The sequence below is a fragment of the Amblyomma mixtum genome, chromosome 9 (genome assembly GCF_055824585.1).
Source record: "Amblyomma mixtum isolate Tamu chromosome 9, ASM5582458v1, whole genome shotgun sequence".
Taxonomy (NCBI): domain Eukaryota; kingdom Metazoa; phylum Arthropoda; class Arachnida; order Ixodida; family Ixodidae; genus Amblyomma; species Amblyomma mixtum.
The window spans coordinates 62,594,078-62,618,502 of record NC_143020.1 but is presented as its reverse complement, the minus strand read 5'-3'; the positions used below and the strand labels follow the sequence as shown (position 1 = coordinate 62,618,502).

The 24,425-nt window shown below is 48.6% G+C and overlaps 2 protein-coding genes across 2 annotated transcripts in view; both read left to right on the top strand.

Moving 5' to 3' along the window:
• The window catches only part of LOC149329313 (uncharacterized), an 82,916-nt gene that overhangs the window by 51,364 nt on the left and 7,127 nt on the right, over window positions 1–24,425 (top strand). The window lies entirely within an intron of this gene.
• Window positions 70–23,965, top strand: LOC149329314 (uncharacterized). Its single transcript, XM_089561187.1, has 4 exons — window positions 70–104; window positions 9,073–9,172; window positions 9,254–9,868; window positions 10,152–23,965. The coding sequence occupies exons 1-4, from the start codon at window positions 70–72 to the stop codon at window positions 10,428–10,430; spliced, it is 1,029 nt and encodes a 342-aa protein (XP_089417313.1). The 3' UTR covers window positions 10,431–23,965.

Below are 24,425 nucleotides of genomic sequence, written 5' to 3'. Positions count from 1 at the left end.
TTTACGAGTTCGTTTTTGTGTGTTGTCAGTCTTTGAGAAGAAGTTTTGAAGAAAGAAATCCATGTGAGGATGAAGAAGAATGTGCCTACAGAGCTTCTTCGCCCGTGTGCTTTGCTTTTGCCTTTACTATGTACAGGTGAATGCCAACCTTTACCTCCCGATTCTTGGCTGATCCCCCGGTGTCGGTAAGTGCCATTCTGTCAAAGGCTACAACAACAACAACTTCTTCGCCGGAGTTCTGCTGTTCCACGGCCTGCCTCTGCGTCTTCTGGCCTGTCTTCAAATTTTGATGAGGCCGTTCCGAGAGTGGGGGATTTGGCCAGGTTTTCCCCTCTTTTTGGACGTAGGTTCCAAGGCTCTGTAGGCTTTCCGCCGTGGCTATGTCTTCCCCGGGCTCAGGTCCGGTAACCTGGTTCGCCTGTTTGCCGGCTGAAAATCTGCCGCTAACGTCTTTCAGTCAAAACGGTGTCAAGCTTATCCCTGTGGCGCTGGCCCCTGTAGGAGATGGTGTAATTAAAATAAACTCTCGAATGATTCAGTGTCAGCTGAAGGCAGCCACCAGCCGCTATCTTGAGATTTCGGAGGTACGACCATTTGGCATGACAGGAATTCTGTGCAAGTCGGCTGACTTTGATTGTGTTGCCGATTTACTGCAGTGCACCTCTTTCGCCTCACTGCCGGTGAAGGTATTTATTCCAGAGCAGCTTGCCTGCGTAAAAGGAATTATCCGCGGTGTGGATCCTTCCGCTACACCAGGGGAAATTCTTGCAGACTTTCATGACGCCGGTGTTGGCATCCTCTCAGTTTACCGCTGCAGCAGAGAGGCTGGAGGCTCTCGTACATCAACTGAGTCGGTTATTGCAACATTTGCAGAGTCCTCTTGCCCATCCGAGATCAAAGTTTGGCCTATTGTGTACCGTGTGGACCCACTGCAGCCCCGTCCTTTACAGTGTATGAACTGCTGGCGGTTCGGTCACAGTGCCAAATCTTGCATGTCCACAATGCGCTGTCGCGTTTGCGGCGGTGATCATGCACATGACATTTGCACTTCTGAGTCGCTTAGCTGCTGCCTTTGCCACTCTGATCACACAGCTGACGACCCCGCCTGCCCGAAGCGTGCCGATGAGCAGATTGTCTTGGATATTATTCAGCGTGACAGGTGCTCGCGCGCTGATGCATACGCCCGCCTTGACAGACGGCAGAGCTCATACGCAAGTATTGCCCGCTCGACCGCTACTGATGTGGACGCAGCCTTAACTAAGTCCGTTATTGCTGCGATGGAGAAGGCTGTTGCTGGCGTACTTGACCGCATGATCAGTACGTTTAGCGATGCCTTGTCCCAGGTCATTTCCTCGCAGGCTGCTTCCTCAGCTTTAGGTAACCTAACCCCGTCTGCCTGTCCTCCCTCCTCTGCAACTGCTGATAATATTCAGCCCACCACCCCTTCTGCCTCCACGTCCGTGGGTGTAAATGACTCTGACCAAGTCCCCCTCCCTAACGCTTGTCAGTCAGATGTTGAAAGGACTATTCCATCTCGGAAGCGTCGTGCTTCCTCTTCTCCTTCGAAATCTGACCATCCGCATAATAAGACTAAGAAAGGTTTGCCTGGAATTTCAAAGAAAACAGATGTGTTGAAAGAGGCTGTTGCGGCTTCGTTCTTAAAGCAATAATCATGGCAGGAATATCTGTTCTCCAGTGGAATTGTTGCTTTATCTCATCTTTCCCCGACTTACAGCAGCTTATACTTAAACATAGTCCAGACATCATTTTAATACAGGAATCGTGGCTCAATCCTAATCGCCCATTTGCAATTAAAAATTTCTCCGTTCTTAGAAATGATCGCCCAAACGGCAGGGGTGGGGGCTTACTAACATAGATTTAAATGAAACTGTTTCATCGTGCTAAAGTGTCTCACAAAATTATGCGACCTGATTGTGAGATACTAGCAGTTGAAATAGTTATTCCGCAGTGCGCCCCTGTTACGGTGGCAAATATCGACTTCCCCACAGGTGTCCGTAGGACGGATGGGCTCGATGCGTTACTGCGCAACAACAGAGGAGTAGTTCTAGCTGGGGACTTCAATTCACATCATGTTATTTGGGGTTTCAGAACAGACTTTAGTGGGCTTTTACTTTGGTCTTGGATGTCAGCAAACGATGAGTGCTGTTACAATAGTCGTGCCATAACTTACATGAGGGCAAATTCTCGCTCAGCTATTGATTTAACATTAGCTATTAATGGTATAGCTGTATCTTCGTGGTGTACAGTCGACTGCGGTACGTCAAGTGACCACTACCCAATCACTTTCACTATTGCGTGCAGTCCAGTTAGGGTGACTGGTTCGGCACAAAAATTTATCAATACTACACTGTTCAAGAACCTTTTAGGTGAGGCCCTCTCGGCTGTTGCCCCCTCCGATAAATATGACGGGGGTCCTCAAGTATTAAATTCCGTGTTAGACTTGTCAAAGGAAAGCCGCATGGAAGAGTCTAATGCATAACCAGTGCCCAAAGAACTGGATAAATTACAAATTCTTTGGAGCCTCTTTTAAAAAAACAATCTAAGGCTAAGGATGATTACAATGCCAGTCCGAACACCTATTTGTCTAACCCTGTCAACCAGAAGTCTCTCTTTAGATTCATGGAACGTACTAATGTGCTGCCTTCCTCTCATATGTCTCAGTCCACAGTACTGCCACCTCCGGACGAAAAAGATAAACAAGAGTCCATAGCTCAAAACCCTGCTGTGCGTTTTCGTGCTCGCACTACCTTTCCATCAACCCCGTTTCATTTGGGTGGAGACTTCACTAAGGTGTCTGTATCTGATTTAGCGTCTGTAGTTAATTGCCTGCAACCGGCTGCCCCTGAGATTGACGGAGTAACAGTTGGCATGCTGAAAATCCTAATGCGAGACTTTGCCCCGTACCTCTTGCAGATTGTGAACTGGTCTTTGGAAAAAGCCTGGGTTCCTCAAATTTGGAAAACAGTGAAAATTTTTTTATTGCTGAAAGAGCAGGGGAAGGGTTTTGATCTCAACAATATTGGGCCGATTGCTCTCACATCAAATTTGGTTAAGCTTGTAGAGCGGGTAGTCTTCAGCCGCCTCACGAGTCATATTCTGAGTCTTCAAGGATTTAGCGAGGCTCAGATTGGTTTCCGCCGGGGGTGTTCGATTTGGACCGCGCACATAAACTTGGAGAGCCGTATTAAGGTTGCTATGAGGCAAATTGAGGTATCAGCTCTGGTTACTTTAGATATTGCAAAGGCTTACTACAGCGTTGAACACAGCATTTTGCTTCATAAACTGGCTAATGTACAACCTCCTTTGTACCTCTTTGTGTGGATAAGAGAGTTCTTAAGGAATAGAGCATTCTTTTGTTCTAAGGGTATGTTAACTTCTACAACATGCACCCAGTCTAGAGGTGTCCCACAAGGCTCTGTTCTTTCACCGTTATTGTTTAACATACTAATGCCTGATATCCCTATTCATCCAGCCGTCAAAGTTTATGTGTATGCAGATGATATTGCTTTTTTCGCTTCTGCCAAAGACATTCATATCCTGTACCAATTACTGCAAGAGTATTTAAATGCTCTGGAAGTTTGGCTAGACAGCCTGAAGTTAACTTAAAATGTCAACAAGTGTGCAGTCCTTGTTTTCCCACAGGCAACTCTTCTTTACATCTCTCTGTCGTATCAATTGTAGGGTCTGCTCGCGGGCAGCTCACATCCCGCGCCGCTCACCGCGGGTAGCCTCGGACCCTTCTTCCCGAGTGGTGGGGCGGGGGGAGCGAGGCTAGGCGAGGAAGCCTTCTTAAGGCGCAACCGCCAAGGCTGGCTCTCTTTTGGACCAGCGCTTTTGGACACCTGCCCTGCCAGATGACCACCTGACCCTGCTGCCCCAACGACGACCGACCCCCCTGCAATGTGAGATAAAACCTTTTTGTACAAAGACCTGCCTGAGTCACTGCCTGTGCGTCCCCGCGCAGAGGAATCGCCCACAAATAATGGCGCCCAGCGTGCGGCTTTAATTAACACCTTGTGGACGATTTCTCTGCTGATTTTGGGACGTGCAGCCAGACTCGTGGCAGGCCCTCTTTGTTCGGGGCCACGCCGGACCGCTAGGGTTAAGAAGCGGGTCAGGCGGAATGTTCGCGGGGTAGCGACTTGTGCAGTGTTTTGAATTTGTTAGAGGTTTTGTGTTATTTATGTAGTTTTCGGGCGTTTTCTGTTGTGTATTTCCGTGTGTTTGTAGATAGATTGTTGTGTATATGAATGTTCTTGTTGCCATGAGCAGTTAGCCGGTGCGGCCGGACAGTTAGTGCGAACTATGCCTCCCAAAAAAGATGTTTCAGCCACGGCTTTGGATGGCGGGGCAGCCGGTAGTGAGACGCGTCGGCCGTAATAGGGCAGGTGACTGAGATGTTTGCCGCATTAGCCCGTCAGCTCGGTTCAGTGGCTGGCGCCAGCCAGGCCGCAGCATCGGTAGCATCAGCGACAACACCGCGCCCACGGATAAATATGGAGGTCCCCTCCTTTTCCGGGTACACGGACGCGAAATCAGTCAACGAGTTTTTACTACAACTCGACGACTACCAGACGGCTCTGGGCGCCCCAGATGACGTGATGCTAGGGCAGGTCCTGCCTGTAGCACTCGTCGAGAGCGCGGCGCGATGGAGGCGCTGCCAGCCGACTTTCCAGTCGATGGCGGACTTCAAAGACTGTTTCCGCGCCGAGTTCTTGCCGCGTGATTATGAACGCCGGATGCTGGGGGAGCTCGCGTTGCGCACCCAACACCCAGAGGAAAGCCTCCTCGAGTACGTACGCGCAATGCAAGAGCTGTACAAGAGGACCGACCGAGATCAGGTTGCGCGTGTGATCAGGCAGTGCCATGCACGCTTCAAGCCGTATCTGCGGGGCCACAGTTTTACAAACCTCGAGGCCCTAGCGCAGGAGGCCAAGACAGTGCAGGTGGATTTACTGGCCGAACTGCGCTACCAGCCGCCCCCCAGGCCAGCCGAATCGCTAGAACCGGGATGCGCATGGGATGGAGGCCGAGAATACGCGATGAGGGCTTGGCGCGCCGAGGTAATGGCCATGGAAAGGCAGGCGGAACCCCCTGTTGTCCCTCGAGCGCTGGACCCTTACGCGTTCGAGCAGCGGCGTCGTGCCGGCCTCACAGGCCGCGCGCCGAGCGAGCGTCAGGAAGGCGCGGAGAAAGGGGAGAGTTGTCCCCAACCGCTTCGTGGAACGAGGGGTCCTCCGTCCACACGGCGGGTGAACAACCGGCTTTGCTGGAATTGCAACCAGCCTGGCCACATGGCACGCGAGTGCCAAGCTAGGCGTATGCAGGGAAACGCCAGGCGCTGGTGGTGATGTCTGGTGGCATCGGCCTTTCACCGTCAGCGGGAGAATTTCATGGTTGTCAAGGCGCTAGTCAGGAAAAGAACTCCCGCGCCGGCGACGGGGAGGCCTTTGTCCCGCTCGCCTGTAGAGCTCAGGGAGTCGTTCCGCTCTCAAGCCCATTTATGCTAGTGCGGTTAGCGGGTCGATGCTACTCTGCACTCGTAGACACGGGCTCAACATTGTCACTGGTCGGTGACGAGGTGTACGAGGCCTGCCGGATAGGTAACATCCGTGTCAGACCGGCCGAAACCCCGTTAAGCTTAGCAGCTGGGGCGGCAAAGGCAAAGGGAGCAGTGCGTCTTACGATGCGCTTTGACGGCAGAAAGCGGAGACATCGCTTCGTCTATCTGCCTGGCTTGTCGATACCAGTAATTCTGGGAAGGGATTTTCTCTCGAGCGAAGGCATTGTGCTCGACATGGGGGAGAATGGCTATCGTTACAGCCAGCTCGCCCCCCTCATTCCCTTCGAAAGCGCACCCTTGCCCGGCTGTCCTGCACAAAAGGCGGTTGTCCACGCCTGTGCGACAGAAAGGCAGGGGAGCTCCCTCGAGATGCTGAGAGACGGTGGCCCGTTAGAAGCGATTATTGAGTCTTTCTCAGGACCCAGTAGTCAGCGCCGAAGGCTCGCGGAAACTTTACTCCCGTTTTTGGATTGCTTCACGGAGAAACCGGGCAGAACCGACCTGCTTCAGCGCGAGATCCAGAAGGGTGATGCGCGCCCTTTCAGGTGTAACCCGAGGCCGTTAAATGCGCATAAGAGGCAGCTTCTCGACTGTGCCCTTGACGAGATGATTGACACCGGTGCGGTGAGACCCTCACAAAGTCCCCGGGCGTCACCAGTGGTTCTAGCACCGAAGAAAGATGGATCGGTCAGGCTGTGTGTTGATTATCGTAAGCTCAACTCACTGACGCCTACGGTTGCGTACCCTTTTCAGTCGATCGAGGCTGTGATGTACGCGTTAGGGAACGCGAGGTTCTTCACAGTCCTAGGTGCTAGCAGAGGGTACCTGCAGATTGAGTTGTCCGAAGGTGACATTGAGAAAACCGCATTCACCTGCCACCGCGGGCTCTTCGAATTTACTCGACTCCCGTTTGGTTTGTCTAACGCCCCGAGCACGTTCATGCGACTGGTGGACATCGTGCTGGGCGACGCAAGGTTCAACTACGTTATGGCGTACCTCGATGACGTTGTGATATTCTCATAGTCGTTCGAGGAGCACCTCATTCACCTGAATTTCGTTCTCGACAGAATGAGACGTGCCGGTCTGACCATCAATCCAAAAGAAAGTGCAGTTGGCATCGAAGAGAGTGAACCTCTTGGGCTTTGTCGTGGATGATGGCGCACTGAGACCGAATGATGACAAACTGCAGGCAATTCTGAACTGCCCCTGCCCCATGGATGTGAAAAGCTTGCAGAGGTTTTTGGGGATGGTTGCGTTCTACAGGCAATTCATCCTGCGCTGTTCGGAGCTTGCAAGGCCGCTGAACCTGCTGTTGCGTAAAGGCTCGAAGTGGGTCTGGGGCAAGGAACAGAGTGACGCATTTGTTGCCTTGGCTCGCGCAATAGCGAATACCGCTAGTCTGCGCCTCCCCGACCTGAACAAGCAGTTTGTCTTGCAGACAGACGCTAGTGACTACGGTGTTGGAGCTGTTTTGTTGCAGGAACACGAGGGCAAACTGCGCCCTGTCGCGTTCGCTAGTCGCACGCTCACATTGGCGGAGCGGAATTACTCCATGACCGAAAAGGAATACCTGGCGATCATGTTCGCATTGTCGAAGTTCGACATGTACCTAGACGGAGCGGTCTTCACCGTGCAGACAGATCATCAGGCATTGTCTTGGTTAAAGAGGCTCAAGAACCCCGCAGGTAGACTCGCAAGATGGGCGCTGACGTTGCAACGTTACGCGTACGCCATCGAGTACCGCCGGGGCAGCTTGAACAAGGTGGCCGATGCTTTATCTGGCTGGCGGAAGGCTGGCGGAAGCGCTTCAGAGGCGCAGCCCAGCTTTGTAGAAAGCGGCGTCACAGCTGTTGGAGAGGAGGAGAGGGCGGACGGGAGTGTTTCGCCCGGTTTGGCGAAAGAGCAGACGGACAAAGGTCCCGCACGGTGCTGTGAGAGAAGGGCAGCACAGCAGCTCGTGGCGGCGACCGCTCGCCTGCCAAGGACCGAGGCAGAAAGAAATCTGTCTTGGGGAGTAGCGGTCAGTAGAGAAGAGCTGATTGAGGCCCAGAAAGCAGACGGTCTTTGCCAGCGGGTGCTGAATGAGCTTGCGAGCAGCGCAGCTTGCACCGGGAACGCTGAGGGCAAGTACGACGCGTATCTGCTGGGCGATGATGGCTTGCTGCTCCGCTACATCCCCCAATTTGACGAGGAAGAGGCGATAGCATCCCCTTTCCGAGTCGTGGTCCCGAGAAGGTTGCGGAAACGGTTCCTGCAGTACTTCCATGACTCAGTTACTCAGCGCTGGCAGGCCATGGCAGCGGCAGTAAGACTTACGACAAGTTATGTCGTGTCGCGACCTGGCCAGGCATGAGAAAGGATGTGGTGGGATACGCCCGTACCTGCCCGGTATGCCAGGTAGCCAAGCCTCGGGCGGGCAAGCCCGCTGGCATGATGAAGGCGGTAGTTAGCAACTACCCGTGACAAGTGGTCGCGTGCGATATCATGGGACCCCTCCCTCGGTCCGCGCGCGGAAACCAATTCATCCTGGTAATAACGGACCACTATTCCAAGTGGGCTGAGGTTTCCCCCCCTTAGGAAGCTTGTGTCGGAACGAATTTGGGAAAAACTGTTGGAGACTTTCACTCGTTTCGGTTTCCCTTCCGACCTGATTACAGACAATGCTTCTTATTTCACAAGCAACGTCTTTGTAGACTCTTGTCGGGCGCTTCAAATCCGCCACAGGAGAACGAGTCCCTACCACGCTCAAAGTAACATAACCGAGCGGGTGAATCGAAATCTGAAGAGCATGCTGGTCGCGACGACCGAGCAGCACAGAGATTGGGACGCGCGGCTGTCCGAACTGGCGTTCGCTACAAGGACAACCGTGAACAGGTCAGTGGGCATTACACCAGCTTACCTGAATTTTTGGGGGGAGAGATCGCTTTTCGGCTAGAGAATGCCCTACTCGACGCGGCGGGGCCTGCGCCCCCTCCGCTTTCGCAGTACGCGGCAAGGCTCCGGGAGCGCCTGGAGGCAGCGCAGCGTGCAGCCCGCGAAAACCTCGATGTCGCGCACATGAAGCAGGCGGATCAGTACAACAAAGGTCGCCGTCACGTCGTTTTCAACACGGGCGACTTAGTACTCAAGAGAACGCACCCACTTGGTAACGCAGCGCGCGGTTTCGCCGCGTCGCTAGCGCACAAGTGGGCTGGGCCGTACAAAGTTACGGCACGGACTACGCCGCTCACCTACCAGCTGCGGTTGTTGACAAACGGCGAAACCGCCGGTCCGGTGCATGTTGCTGATTTGAAGGCTTTCCACCTTCGCAAGGACGATGGCTGCGAAGCGGTGGAAAATCAGCGCGATGCGGCGATCTCACCCCCGGGAGGACGAGCAGGTAGCGGTGCGGTTCGCAACCGACGCTACAACCTGAGGACCAGGTAGCACCCGTGTCTCTCGATTAATAATCACTCGCATTGCTCTCGCCCTCTCAACATGCCTTCTAGGAAGCTCCAGCGGACCGACACCCGGGGCTCGGACTTCGGAAGGGATGGCAGACCACCGTCGAACGGTGGCCGCCATCAGGGCGCCGCCACCCGGCCGGCGGCAAGAGCCATGCGAGTGGCGCCGGTTCCATAGCCGCGGTGGCCCCCACCGCCAGTCTAACTGCGCGCCTGACCACTGGAGAGCACCTCCCAGTGGTGCAGGACAACGCAAGAGGGCCAGGGACGATCAAGAGCAGGGCCCCCCTCAGCACCCAGCCGGTGCTCCGGCCGCCGAGCAGCCACAACCCAAGCGGCCCATTGTCCTGCGGCACGTGGCCACCTGGACCACGGTCGCCAATGGAGCGGCCGTCTCTTACTGCGTGCGGTCCAGGTGGCGGGACCAGGCGCAGCCCTTCGCGGCGGTGACCTCCAGGAAGTGCCGCTGCCTTTCCGCGGCCTGACCCTGGAGGAGAGGGACCAGGAGCCCCCGGCCGTGTATACTGACGAGGAGCGGGCCGGCCTGTGTTCCCTCTGCGGCACACTTGTTGTGCACCGGCCCTGCCACGAGGCCGGTGCGCTGCATAGACCGCGCAGGGAGGCGGCGGAGAAGCGCTTGGCGGCTGCAGCACCTTCCCCCGCTGCGCCACTGCAGAGGGGCAGCCCGGAGGAGGCGGCCCTCCGCATGCTCCAGTCCAGCCGCCCAGACCTGCTGTCCCCGGCGGCCGAGGAGCTTTGCAGGGCGCTGCCGGCAGGGCCCCCAGTGGAGCCGTGCGCCTCGCTCCCCCAGGCGGCTCGTGAGGAGCCCATCCAGCTAGCGGTGAGCGGCCCCCCGGCGAGCTCCCCTCCCCCCTTCGACGACACCATGGATAACGACCCGGACCCGGAGGTCATCGAACGCTTACTGGCGGACCCCGGGACGGACTTTTGAGTGGGGGGGGGGAGATGTAGGGTCTGCTCGCGGGCAGCTCAAATCCCGCGCCGCTCAATGCGGGTAGCCTCGGACCCTTCTTCCCGAGTGGTGGGGCGGGGGGAGCGAGGCTAGGCGAGGAAGCCTTCTTAAGGCGCGACCGCCAAGGCTGGCTCTCTCTTTTTTGGACCAGCGCTTTTGGACACCTGCCCACCCAGAGGACCACCTGACCCCGCTGCCCCAACGACGACCGACCCCCCTGCAATGTGAGATAAAACCTTTTTGTACAAAGACCTCCCTCGAGTCACTGCCTGTGTGTCCCCGTGCAGAGGAATCACTCACACACTCTATCCTGATCCCGCAAGTTGATTCAACAAAATACTTGGGTATAATATATGACCCGCAATTAGACTGGTGGCCACACATTAGAAGCATTGTGCTTAAAGGGGCCCAGAAACACAATCTTAGTTAACTGTTTTGCCTGTCGATTGCATACAGTGAGTTATAATGGTGATATTAGCGTCGGTAACACCGCGTATATTCCGTTTTTTAATATTTTAATGTCCCCCCAAAAACAACTTCATGGCTCTGATGGTGTCGGGTTTTTAGCAGCGGATATGACATCACCTGGCGCGAGCTTGATGACCGGACAAACAGTAAATATACTGCAAATTGTGTGAATAAATAGAGACACATTTTGTCACCTGTCTGCGTTTTATATTGTATCAACAAAGACAATTTGTTTGTCTTAGATAGAAGCCCTGCAAGGCAAGTAAAATAAAAATACACCACCAGGGGCGCTCTGGCATGGAAACAACGCTGCCAGTCTCACAGAGAGCAGGCAACCATGGAGTACAAACTTCCGCGACGTGCTCTGGCTGGCTGTTTTGATTGGTTGCGCCAGGTGCCGTCATTGGGAGAGCGAAATAGGAGTGGGAAGCCCCGCCAAAATCGAGTTGAGGGCAGCGTTTTGTTTGCTTGTATTTTGAAATTTCTTCACTGAATAACTCCCGTTCCTGTGCATCGATTCCTGTAATTCTTTTTAAGTCAGCATCTGTGTGGCATAAAGAATCTACCTGAAGTATAGCCGGTATTCCCCCAGGCAGTGTTTCGCAGCCCCTTTAAGGGTGAGCGTGCCCTTGGCCGGTTGGTGAGGATCAGCAACAAAAAATTCGCTATGCGACCGGACACTCTACTCCTTCTTTATAAGACCTATGTATGGCCAATCCTTGAATTCGGCTCCGTTCTCTTTTCTGGGTGCCCAAAGTACAAGCGTGAACCCCTGTTTGTTATGGAGCGACGCGCTCTGCGCCTTTGCTTAGGTCTGCCTAAATCAGTAGCTAATGCTGTGTTGTACTTGGAGGCGCGGATACCTGATCTCAATTCGCGTTTTTGAGCTTATCACTGTGCGGACATTTTTAAGGTCTTTGGAGCCTGTTCCTGGGTTGGTTAACCCTATATTTACAATGAACCCAACTCTCTTCTTTGGTACTCCCTGCCCTCGGTATAAGCTCCCTCAGGTGGTGCTCACGAACTCCCTGCTGTCAAATATTTCTGTGTGAATGAGATCGTTAGTACTAGTCAGCCACAGGCGGGCTGATACGGCAGTCTTCTTTGACAACACCTTCGCAAGGAATGCTAGGAACCTGCCTGCCATTGTGTTAAATGTGCTTATAGAGGGATAGAGGAGTACCTAGACAATTTCCCTAACCATACTGCCGTTTATACAGATGCCGCCAAGCAAAATGAAAGGGCAGCTATTGGCATTTACTCAGGGGCTCTTGATTGGAGCTACTCATTTCGGGCCCCTGACTATAGCCCTATTTTTGTAGCTGAGTTTCTGGCCATGGAGTTGGCCTTAATAAGGATTCCCTGCAGTATCACTCAGGTCATTATACTCTCAGAAAACCTTTGTTTTGACAGCGCTCGAAAACTCGAGGGATACTCCTTTGAGCCGTTCTCTTCAATTTTTTATTCCTCCACATGTTACATAAGTACGCTTTCACTGGGTCCCTGGGCACTGTGGCATTGTTTCTAATGAGAGGGCTGATTTTTTAGCTAAGTCTGCCCTTGATGGACCTATTGTGTCTTTCATTCCAAATACTGTTTACTTGACTCTAGCACGCTTTCAGCGATTCCAGCGTCCCCACTCCTTGAGCCATGAGCCTCTCCTTGCTGCAGCGGATTTTCAACACCTGGCATTTCCTTGGAGTGTGCGGATGTGCAGTTCAAGGCAATGTGAGGTGTCCATGACGCTTTTGTGCTGCAGGATACCGCGGCTAAATCTTTATTTATGCTGATCGGGGCTTTCGATATCCAACCTTTGCGAGTCTTGTGGCGAAATTGAGTCTATAGAACATTTTTTCCTCTCCTGCCGTCGGCTCGCTCCTCTCCGTAGAATTTACTTGGAGATCCCCCTCGCTCGGCTCGGGCTTCCTCGATCTATTCCGATTCTCCTTTCCTTCGGGGCAAGCGCCAAGGGATATGCCCTGAAAGCAGTGTTTGATTCTATTCACGGTTATATAATTTCATCTGGTAGATTCCTGTGCTCGAATGTGAATTCACTACTTGTCCTTCTCCGTATTTTTTGTTTTGTACAAAGTCTAGCTTTGTGTCCCAAAATTATCAAAATACTCCATTCCCTGTACATGAGTGCGTTTGTATCCGCTATACACCCTGGCCAATCCCCCGCCGTGGGTATTTTTATTTATTTATTTGGTCATACTGTTAACCCTCAAATGAGGGTCGTTACAGGGAGGGAACAAAAACAAATACATAAATGAGCAATCATGAGTCAGAGTTCAAAATTTGTGCACCATTTCTCAAAAATATATCAACACCTAGCTCAAATTGTTGCACGTTCATACTCTCCACAACATCACTTGGCAATCTGTTCCACATTTCAATTACATCAGGGAAGAAAGAATACCGGTACACATCCGTACGTGCGTTAATAGGCTGTAGTACCCTGCTGTGGTTTTTCCGGGAACCACGTTTTAGAGGCGCTTTCACATAATGTTCTTTATTTATTTTTAATGTCCCTTGCATTATCTGGAAAAAAAGTTTGAGTCTATGTTTTATTCTTCTAATTTCCAGCGTTTCCAGTTCACACTGCTGCATCATCTTTGTAACCGAGTCAGTACGGCGATACTTTGAACATATAAAACGTGCTGAAATCCGCTGTACTCTTTCTACCTTCTTTTTTAAGCATTTTTGGTGAGGGCTCCACACAGCATTCGCATATTCCAGAACTGGTCGTATAAACGTTTTGTAGGCGACTAACTTAATTTCTCTAGTTGCGTTTGGAAGTTTTCTCCTAAGAAAGCAAAGCTTCTGGTACGCTTTTGAATAGATATTCTCAATATGAATACGCCAGTCTAGATTATGCGTCACTGTCACCCCTAAGTACCGGAAACTCTGCACCTCGACCAAGGTATTTTCTCCAATATTATATTCAAATCTGATAACGTTCTGTTTTTTAGTTACGTGAGTGTATGTAGATTTATTGTAGTTAATTACCATGCCCCATCTTTGGCACCACGAGTTTAATGATTGTAGGCATTTATTTAGTTTGATCTGATCTTCCGTGCAGGCTACACGCGTGTAAATTAGACAATCATCGGCGAATAGTTTAATTTTTACAGGTGGGTTAATATTAGACGGAATATCATTAATATACAATAAAAACAAAAGTGGGCCTAAAACAGACCCCTGCGGCACTCCAGACACAACTTCACACTTCCCCGACTCACTTTTCCCGATTCTGACCCTTTGATAACGGTTTTTTAAATATGCCTGAATCCACAATACTACATTTTCACTAATTCCTAGGCTCCTCAATTTGGAAAGTAGTTTATGATGTGCAACTTTATCGAATGCCTTCGCAAAAAGTCTATACATACAACATCTACCTGTTGGCATTCATCTGTAGCTGTACAAAGGTCATGTACAGTTTCGATTAGCTGTGTCACCGTCGAAAGGCCAGATCGGAAACCGTGCTGAACTGGGCATAATAAATCGTTTTTTTCTAAAAAATACAGAATATGTTTTGCTATTGCATGCTCTAGGACTTTACAGCACACAGAAGTGAGCGAGACCGGTCTGTAGTTGTTTACACATAGCCTATTGCCACTTTTAAATATCGGAACAACGTTGGCATCGCGCCAGTCCTGAGGTACTGAATGATCCCGCAAAGATTTTTCGAATAAAAGCTGCAAATAATACGACATCCATTCAGCGTACCGTTGAAGAAATACCGTTGGTATTTCATCTGGGCCACACGATTTTTTTGCATCCAACCTAAGCAAATGCTGGAACACGCCCTCCCTTGTAATGCGTAGGTCTTCCATTGGGTATTGTATTGCGCAGACTAAAGGATCACCGTCACTGTCACATCTATCCTTCGTGAAAACTGATTGGAAAAAATGATTAAATACGTTTGCAATATCTTTCTTTTCTGTCACGACTGCGTCGCCATCCACTATCTGTTCTATTTCATTCTTTCTATCTGCGAAATATCGCCAAAACTTTTGTGGCGAGCTTTTAAGGAAGTTTGTAAGCGTTTTATTGAACGTTTTCTTCGACTCCACCAATGCAGATTTTAGCATTTGTTTGGTTATTGAAAGTTCTGTTGCCCTGCTTTTTTTCTTCCTTAACCTTTTTATCTTACGTTTAAGGTGTATGATGCTCCTAGTTATCCATGGATTTTTTTGCTGTGATTTCCTTATACGTGTGGGGACAAAATGATCTATGCAATATTTGATTATGCCTTTAAGTCGGTCCCATAGTTCTTCTACACTTTCGCGGTTGGATGCTATTTCAAATTCATTAAAGCTTTCTTCCAGAACGTCTAGGATGGACGTGTCATTCGCACGGCCATAATCCTTAACATGCATCACGACATATGGTTTCTTACAGATTCTTGTGTGCAGCGGTACATTCAAGCAAACCATCTTATGATCTGATAAACCATTATCAACTGATACAGTATAGTCTGGTATTCTACCGGATATGAAAACCAAGTCCAACAATGACTGGGACTTTGGTGTAACTCTTGTGAAGTCTTTAACTATTTGCTTAAGATTATGTGAAAACATGATCTGCATCATTTTATTGGCGCTCCTTATTTCTGCATTACCCGTTGATAGACTTTCCCAGTTAATATGCGGCAAATTAAAGTCACCAGCCATTATTAGTCTTGTGTTTTCATTTACATGGGAGTTAAGAAATATATTCAAGCCATCCAAAAATTCTGGCGGAGTGGCTGGTGGTCTGTACACAGTCCCTAACGTATACCACGTGTTTGCACAGCTGATCTTGCACCAGACCGTTTCAGAGACATTGCAATCAAGGGCGACTGCGTTTATAGTGTTTTTCACAATAATAGCCACGCCACCACCTCTGGAATCTCTGTCGCATCTAAACACCTTGTAGTCAGGAGGAAAAATACTACTGTCATTAATTGCGCTATGTAACCATGTCTCAGTCAACATCAATACATCAGGGCTCTCAGAAATTAATAGATACTCTAAATCAGTTACTTTATTTGCTATTGGGCGCGAGGACATACCGTGGCGCCACCTCTCGGCTGCTCGCGCCTGACGCACTAAGTGGGATAACGCGCGTTGAACTGCTACTGTGTGACGCTTTCCCAGGTAGTTTGGCTGTGCGCTAATAGTTTATTTATTCATTTAATAAATGCACTTGGGTCTGGACCTGTTTAGGCTCAATTTGAGGCATCAGGCCCACTCACTCGGCAACAACAAAACACGTTACCGTGTGAGCGAGCTGCTGAAGTGGCAGCGATCGTGCAACGACCACCGTTGTTGATGCTATGGAGCGAACTGAAGGTGCCACACCAGTCAGAGGTAAGCGGTCACTGAATATCGGTAATAAGATTTCTCTGTGACAGGTGCCGAGCGCTTTCAGGCAGCGCCGGCGGAAGCGGCGTCGTTCGACTGCTCCCTAGAACTTTGTACAGCAGTCGGGTTGGGCAGTTGGAGACGACGCGGATAAATATTTAAATGTCAGTGTTCTGCATTTCACGCCGCGCATTCTTGCGCACTGACCGCGACGGTATTGCCATTCGAGCTTCGGGCGAATGTTTGTTTATCCCGCGCAGGGTAATTTTGCTGACTCTTTCCTCATGAGGTCACAGTCTGTAATGTTCTAGTTTGTGTTTATTGGCTTGCTCGGCCATTCGAAATTATCACTCCAGTTGAGGCGCGTGCGTGTTATTTTTTGTCACGCTGCAAAATCTTTTATTTCGTTTCAGTGAAACTTCCATTGTCAAGCATCAATGACTTCATTGAGAAGAAATTTGAGGCCTCCCGGCTTTTGATAGAAGGGGAGGCTGTCTATGACGCAAAGCACGTAATGGTGTGCAGCGTGAAGCTTTGCAAAGACGATGAAGTCACATTTGTTGGGCTTATCCTTCAGACCTCCGCTGTCAACAAAGACCCTCACGAGCTGGAGATAGAAATAAAAGGAAGGACAGTGACTGCTGCATCTTGCACTTGCAAAGCAGGGTATGATACTAACATTGGTTTCATGATTGGAATATAACTGTTGTAGTTTATCTTTTGCAAATACGCGCCGCAACTTTGGCCGCTACTCACCGAACAGTTTAGCGCCAACTCCATAGACGAAATCTTGTTCGCTGAAATGCTTGCTGCACACACGAGAATGGACACTCGCACCTTTTCCCATTCGCAGCTTGACTAACCAAGCTTCTCGCAGCTTTCTGTCCTTCGGGTAGAAGTGGAAGCTTACGCCTGGTTCCGCCGCGTAAGTCCGGCATTGAGGCACAGAGCAGTAAGCGACCATGGCAAAAGCTTAAATAAACTGTAGCAGTACAAGCGACGACACACAATTAAAGTGCGCAATGCTGGCACTCACTAAAAACGAAAAATGCAGATGACAACACGACTTTTAGCATTTAAAACGCACAAAATTCAGGCGAGCGTCCGCTTCAGCAACAGCAAGAGGAGACCCGTGATCCCACTTGCTACGCAAAAGCGACGCTAGCGCCATTCCCTCCAGTGGTGGCGCTCGCGCCCAATACTGCGGGCGTTTACAAGTAGAATTCTGAGCTATGACCGAGAAGAATCGCTTTCCGTGTCAGAAGCCTTGTCTGAAGTTTGCAACTGAAGCAATGTAGGGCTAGCAGTCTTTTCCCTCTTTTTGAATCGAGGAACCTTAACTTGCTCAGTACGATACAGACACCGTTCATTCTTTTCACGATCCCAGACGTAGATATGATTGTTTATCTTAAGCTTGTCATGTACCAGTTGCACCTTGTTGCCGTTTGCTCGTTCCTTTTCACTGCTTTGCCATAGTTTCTTTCGTAATTCAACAGTTTCTTTAGCGTAGTCTTGACTAATGCTTATCGAGCTGCCTTTCAGCTTGCCGCAGTTCTGCATCACAGACTGTTTTTCTCGCGAATCATAAAAATGCATGATTACCGGCCGATTACTACCGTCTTTTTTCTTCCCAATACGATGAATTTTGTCGATCGTGTTCACTTCTACTCCCAAGGTTCCTTTAAATACATTATCAATAACAGCTTGTTTCAGGTCGCGGTCTGATTCACCCTTGTCCTCATCGATACCAAAAACTAAGAGATTATTGGATCGGCTTCTATTTTCATACTCTACCAACTTATCCGCCTGATGACGAACAAGGGATTCTAGGGTTTGTACTCGCTTGTTCAATTCTGCAATCACATTAAGTGCAGCGGTCAGTTCTCCGCATTTCACGTTCATTTCGGTCATTTCAGCTCTTAATGCATCTATCTTAGCATCTGATGAAGCCATTAAGCCATTAAGCCTGCGGACATAACCATCATCATCATCTACAGAGCAAGGGTAACTTCGTATGACCCGGTGAACATCACTTTTGCGGCGTGCGCTAGTGAAGGCATGGTCCGTCTTTGTGCGCGCGTTCCCAAATGTCACCTCGCAGTTACGAAAGATTCGGGCTTATTAGCGCCTTTACCAGTAACGTGAAAGCCGCAGAAGTGTATAACCGCAATGCCAGACAAATTTTCTTCAGTGCAACTTGCCGGAGTTATGACTTTAAACCTGCCACTTCAACACTTGCAACTTCGGGCAAGTAGATGCAATGAATTGCAAAGCTGTAATTGGCGTTGATTTATTTAAATTCATTAGGTGTGTATCTTCAGCCGTGACCATCTCACTGAATCGATCGCCAGTGAACGTCTATTTCTCATGTAGCAGGTTCTTGGAGAAAGCGCGCACGTTCGCATTTCTTCTCAAATGTCTGTGTTCTGTCATCGTAATCGCAGAGGAAATGCAACAGTCAGTTATTTTTCAGTCTAGAGCTTTGCGGTAAAAAGGCTGATGATTTATGAATTCGGTGGCTATTTTTGTGTGATAGCCGTTCGTGGTGCATTATGGTGACTTTTGGAAGCTGGTGAACCTCATCCCGATGGCGGTACGTGTAACCAGCAGTTTACGCCCAAAACTGGTACAAACAGCTTCTAGTTATGGCATATCAACAGGCTTTTTTTTTGTATTCAGAAGTAGTCTCCTTGGCCTGCAAGTATAAAATCCCTTTTTCCGCATCCTATTATAGCTGCTACACAGGAATGAAAAATGCATGATGCCCTCCAGTTCCACTGAATGGTCTACTTTAAAGAGCAGGACTACATGCCATAGCCATATCGAACAATGCTGGTGTCGTTTGTGTGTGTTTTGTGCCTTTTTTGTGTGTTCTCAGTTTTGCAGGCATTGGAGAAGCACCAGAGCCAGGGGAAGAACATTCCAGAGGAAGAACTGCAGCCAGTCTGTGCCGACCCATAGCTTGATGCTGCTGTCCGGTAAAACATTGTATTGCGGGACCTGTCTTTGTACCGTGCACCAAGAGATCTCCCCTAGATAAATGGATAACTGTTGGCATCCTTTTTACATTAGGCCGGTGGCGAGTGCCACCTCGCCTAGAAAGTTAATGTGGTTCATTGTTTTCTTCTACTGGCTGTTTTTTTTTTTTGAGCTTTGATTAATCCTTGTCTGTTTATTTTTTTCCCATTCAAAGCTGTCATTTCTATTTTACCCTATATTCCTTCGATTTCTGTGAAGTGTTGTACAATTTTTTCATTCTGCTCTTTCTTGGTGTCTGATGGCTCATTTGCCATTGTGTGTTTTGTGAGAGTTCCTTGCAACTTACGCACTATCTCCTCTAGGTTCACAAATTGTTGCCTTTCTTAGTTGTGGTAAAGCCTCTTGTTCTAGCCATCGTTTTATTTATTTCATATCGGCGTTTTTGTTTGTTATTTGGCATAATATTTGTGCTTGGAAGTTTCAGGTGAAAAAATTGCTTAAAAGTAAGCCAGTGGTTATTTTTGCAGTGCAGTTGGATATTCAGCTTGAAATCACAACTGAAGCATTCTTTTTCTGGTTGAGTAGGTCCTAGTTTGGTAGCGCACATGTTTCTCACTTCTCAGATTGAAAATGCTGTATTGAATTTGTACTGGATGGTTGTATTGCATCACTATTGCAATATGTTTATTTTAATTGTGCCTTCAAAGGGTCAGTGGAGGAGGTCTCTTCCTGACCTACGCACTGTATTGCCAGATGTCACGACAGCGACCATTAGGCCACAGGCACAAACGTAGTCATGTGGCGTCGCAAATCAAAATTTTCCGGTGGCAAGGCATAGGGTCGGACTATAAGCTTGCAGTTGGTCGATGTCATGGTAAAAATTCTCAATGTTGGACGCGGTGCATTATCCCGTGACGTCCCTGCGGCCTCATATGTGGCCAGAACGCATGACCGGTTTCTCATCTTCTTATCTGCTGCCTGCTTGGTAGTCTGGTCATGCTTTTTCGCCTTGCGTATGTGTGGCTAAAGAGAACCAAATTAAGGCTTATGAATGCATATTCTTGGTGTGATGCTGTTTGGATTAGGTTTGTACCCTGATGTTTTCAGTTACATGTTTAAAGTTGCATGGGCCACATTTTTAAGCACAGTGCTGGTCATTTCTATTTTGCCTTTACGCCACAACTCTCAGCAGCATGGCAGGACTCGGACAAAGCTACCAGCTCATTACTGCACCCACGTAAACTAGCTACGGGTGTCGAAGAAAATGCAGTCTTCCTTGCTTCTCCGATACCCTCTTCTTCGGTCGCCCACAGATGTCGTCAGCTTGCCTCACCCTCAGGTGTCCTTGATTGGGGCAGTAGATCATTCCTCCTCTCCACTGTTTTTAAAAATGGAGGCAAACAACTAAGCATGCACCATCGTTGCGAAAACACAGATCATAATGTGAGCCTGAGCGCGGACTTGCTCACGACTCGCATCATAACCTGAATGTGAGTTTGGACTCACTGATAACTCAGATCATCATCTGAATATGAGCCTGACTTTACGGTTTATGGGAGTTGAACCTCCCAAAGCAACTCAGTCTATTAGGGACACCCAAGTGAAGGGCTCCAGAAATTTCGACCACCCGGGGTTCTTTAATGTGCCATGACATTGCATAGTATGGGGGCCTCTAGCATTTCGCCTCCAACGAAATTTGATTAGTGCGGCCGGGATCCAGCCCTCATCTTTTGGGTCAGCAGCCGAGCATCATAAGCACTGAGCCACCGCGGTTGCTGAATATGAGCCTCAGTGAGTGTACTCATGACTCAGTCTGTTGATCCAGGACTGCATTATATGTATTCAATACACAAAGCATATTGTAATGTGGCGGCCAGCCAAAGAATGAGGCATGATGAACCATGAACAAGAGATGATTTAATGGCCGCTGGCCTAGCGCGAGCGCTCCGTCCTGCGCCACTGCCAGCGTCGTCTTCTTCGTAACAATATAAAGAATGCTATGTGGCATTAAAGACTTCTTCTTACACTGCTACGCTCTGTTTAAAATATCAGGCATGAGGAGCAGTATTAGGAGGACACAGAGTACAGGGTTGAGGAAGAACCTTTGAATGCAACCTGCTGCTGTGAACATATCTAGAACAAAGAAGGTGACAGAATGCGTAGTCAGGCATGGATTTTGCGTGTTCTCATTCCTTTGTGCTTTGCCATGTACATCGCAGCACAGATTCCGCTGCTTGCGGCATTTGTGTTTGTTTTATAGTGACGCTTACTTGTTCTCCGTTATTTTGCAGGCCGTTACTGATAGGCCAACATGTACAAAGTTCCAGAGCAAGAAACCTTCGATGCAACGCCTGCCAGCCTTCCATGACTCCATTGCATGATGCTCATGAGCTAGAAAATTGCATGTGCAGTGATCCCAGTGCACTGTGTTTATGCACAAAGTGAGATGGAAGCATTTTTAATGATTTTGCTGGAATTACAGGGATTTAAATAATAAGGAACATGGGGACCGCCCTCAAAACAAATATTCGTTTTGTGAACTCATTTCAAAAATAATTATTTTCATAGGAATGGCATTTGGCTTTGGATAGAGAGGGAATAAGGGAATAAAAATAGGCACAAATTTCTTTCTTCTGCTTAGCTCAAAAGTCGTGTAGCTGAAATCATTGGTGTGCAATGGTTGAACAGTTTAAATTAAGCTCTCAGTGGAATTCCCATATCAGTCGGGGTATTAGCAGAACACCTGACCACATAGAGCAATTGAGTAAAGCCTGCAACGTGTGTACTGTTGTTGGACAATTAGTCGTATTAGTAGAATCACATTATTTGGTCACTTAGAGGCTGAATGGCCATGGGGCATTCCTGATATTAATGGGTCAGATTGGCATATGTTTTAAGGCAGTTATAGCATTCCAAATATGTTGCACATTTTTGTAAGAAAGTCTGTGCCGGTGTCAGTAGGACATCGCATGTCCCTTCTTCAAGTAACTTTGTGACACGGAGAACTGAAAAAAAAAAACAAGCATCTGGTGCGCACCCTTAACAAAGGAGTCCCATTGATTCCGAAATATTATGCTCAATCAAAAATATACATGGCAGAAAGTGATCCCTTTAGTTTTGGTGCAAAATTTGGTGGATCGACCCCATCCTGTTTTCCGGAGATCAAAGCAAGGTCACCTCTCGGGTGATGGTCATTGTGAAGAACTTAATGAGTGACATCGCCTGTCAGCACGAAAGGCATTTATGCTGGTACTTGTGTGATTGTTCTGTTATATGGACGAAATGATTTTTTCATTTATACAGTATTTAATTTTTCAATCGAAGCAGAAACATCAGTGATGAAAACTGCATGCTTTGGAACTTGCAGCATTTCGTGCCTCTGGGTATGGCACATCAATCTTTTTCCTGATTCTTGTGCTGTATGGCCTCAAATATGCGATCGGTTGCTTACGTAATTCGATGCAACTCCACCACTCTGCACACCTGGTTGGGGCTTTGTGATGACTGTAGCTCTGCAAAATCTGTGCTGTATCGTGTGGTGAATTTTATATTCTATTGTATTTGCCGCTGTTTACTGGTTCATGGGTGTCCTTTTGGGTTTGCTGACGAGTGCAGTATGATTCTTTGTTGTCGGTCACAATTAAGTGACTGACCTCACTTTGTCATTGCATATTGCATTACTGACTCTGTCCAAGCTATATCCATTGCTGCGTTCATGTAAACTGCATTCTGACACCGTTCATTTTGGCTGTATGGAGTGTGCGGTGACGATGTTTATTTTAGTTTTCTAACAATACTGAATGTTGATCTGCACACATGGAATTAATCGTGTATGGATTTGATTTCATGATGGTGGTACAAGCTTTTTTTTTTGCTTTAAGGTGGAAATTGTTTTGTTATATTGCGAAGCCTTTTAAAAAACTTCCCTATGTTTATGTTAACCTGTGTGCTGTAGTGATGCTATGTACTATTGCACAATGCATCGCCAGTTTTAGCAGATTTTCTCACCCGCAGTGTCCGTTTTGTAGTTTTGCCCGACCGGTTCCCTTGCATCATAGGATGTCCGTGAAACGAGTGTAGTGCTGCTGTGATTTCTCCTCAAAATAATGCAGCAGTTGATGACAGGTCGCACCTTTACTCGCTGTTTCCCGCCACATTCACTCTCCCCGCAACGGTGGCCTAGTCATTGGAGCGTGCTTCTCGCATGCAGGATGTGCAGGGTTGGATTCCCTGTGCCACTGGGTACCCACCGGTGGTACAATACGCAAGCTTCCCTCCTGGCTTCTGCTGGGTGGAATGCCTGGAAATGGGTATCAGACTTCCCCTGGTGTTGATGGTAGTCCCTTATACCACGATGCATCATCAGCTCTCACTCTAGTTACTGTCCAATGAGCTCACCTGATCAGCACGTTCTCAGGGATGGACTTCTTCCGTGCTGTCCATGGTGTTTGAAAAGCTGGCCACCTTAAACCTCTTTCAGAGCAGCGCATTGAGAAACTTCCATCACGGTTGTTTCCTCCTTTTTTTCGCCCTGATTTCTTGTCCCAAAATTTGCGATGCAGGTGTCACAAAAGTAAATATGGTATGCTCTAGCTGCACTTAAGACAGAGTAATGTGCAGTTTCAGATGTTCTTCTACTCGATTAATTGCACCCTTGGAGACGGTGGAGGCGGAACATGATGTTCAGCACATTGGCAACATTCGTGGCCAGCTGTAAACTGCGCTTTTTTACAAGTAGCTATGCTCTGAAAGTTTTTTTCCTGTGCGCAGTACAGCGGGTGTAAAAGGTTCATTAAAAGATGAGTGCTCTGCCATTGTGTTGTGTTATTCAAAATAACTGACACTCTTTAGTTCATAAGCGTGTGTAGGCAGACCTGTACTGCCCTTCTCTTGAAGCCAGAAATTGTGCAAGTTCATTCGTCGATGTAATGGCTGTTGGCTTTGTTCCGGTAAGCCTATGATTTTGTAGGCAATTGTCAGTTTTTCGTGAGCGTAAGCACAGTAGTCATCTGCATGCAGAATTAAAAGTCGGGAATGTTTGCTTTGGAACTCGCTTCTTTTCAAGTTCGCCCTACTGAATTTACACAACCTGAAAAAGCGTATTCCATATTCACCACCTCATGCAGATAACACCGTGTGAGTGTTCACACTCGTAATCTTTTGTGTTAATGGATACAATCTGGCTTTCACATGCAGGTTTGAGCTCCGGGGACCACAAACATGGCGTACTGTCATGGCAGAACTCACCAGGTTAGAATCTGCAGTTTTTCTCCCTATATGCTTTCGTGAAGGTTGTCTTTCAAAGAGCAGTTTGTAGGGTATGGAAGCTGTAGTTTAATGAACCTGTTGAATGATGATGATATGGGCCTTCGATATTCTGGAAAGTTGTTTTCTGTGATATGTCAACTATGCTCATGGAACTAGGACCGATATGGGTTCTCTTCATTGCAGCAGGAAATTGTACAGGAGACCAAGCCCCCCTGAGGCTTTTTAGCCTTTTCCTCCTATTAGACACGTTCTGAGGAGCAAATAAAAGGAAAAAAAATGGCATTGTGCATGGGGCTAAGCATAGCTGACTGCCACTTGTTTTGCTGTGAAGCCCACCTGTGACTGGAGAGACATCTTGA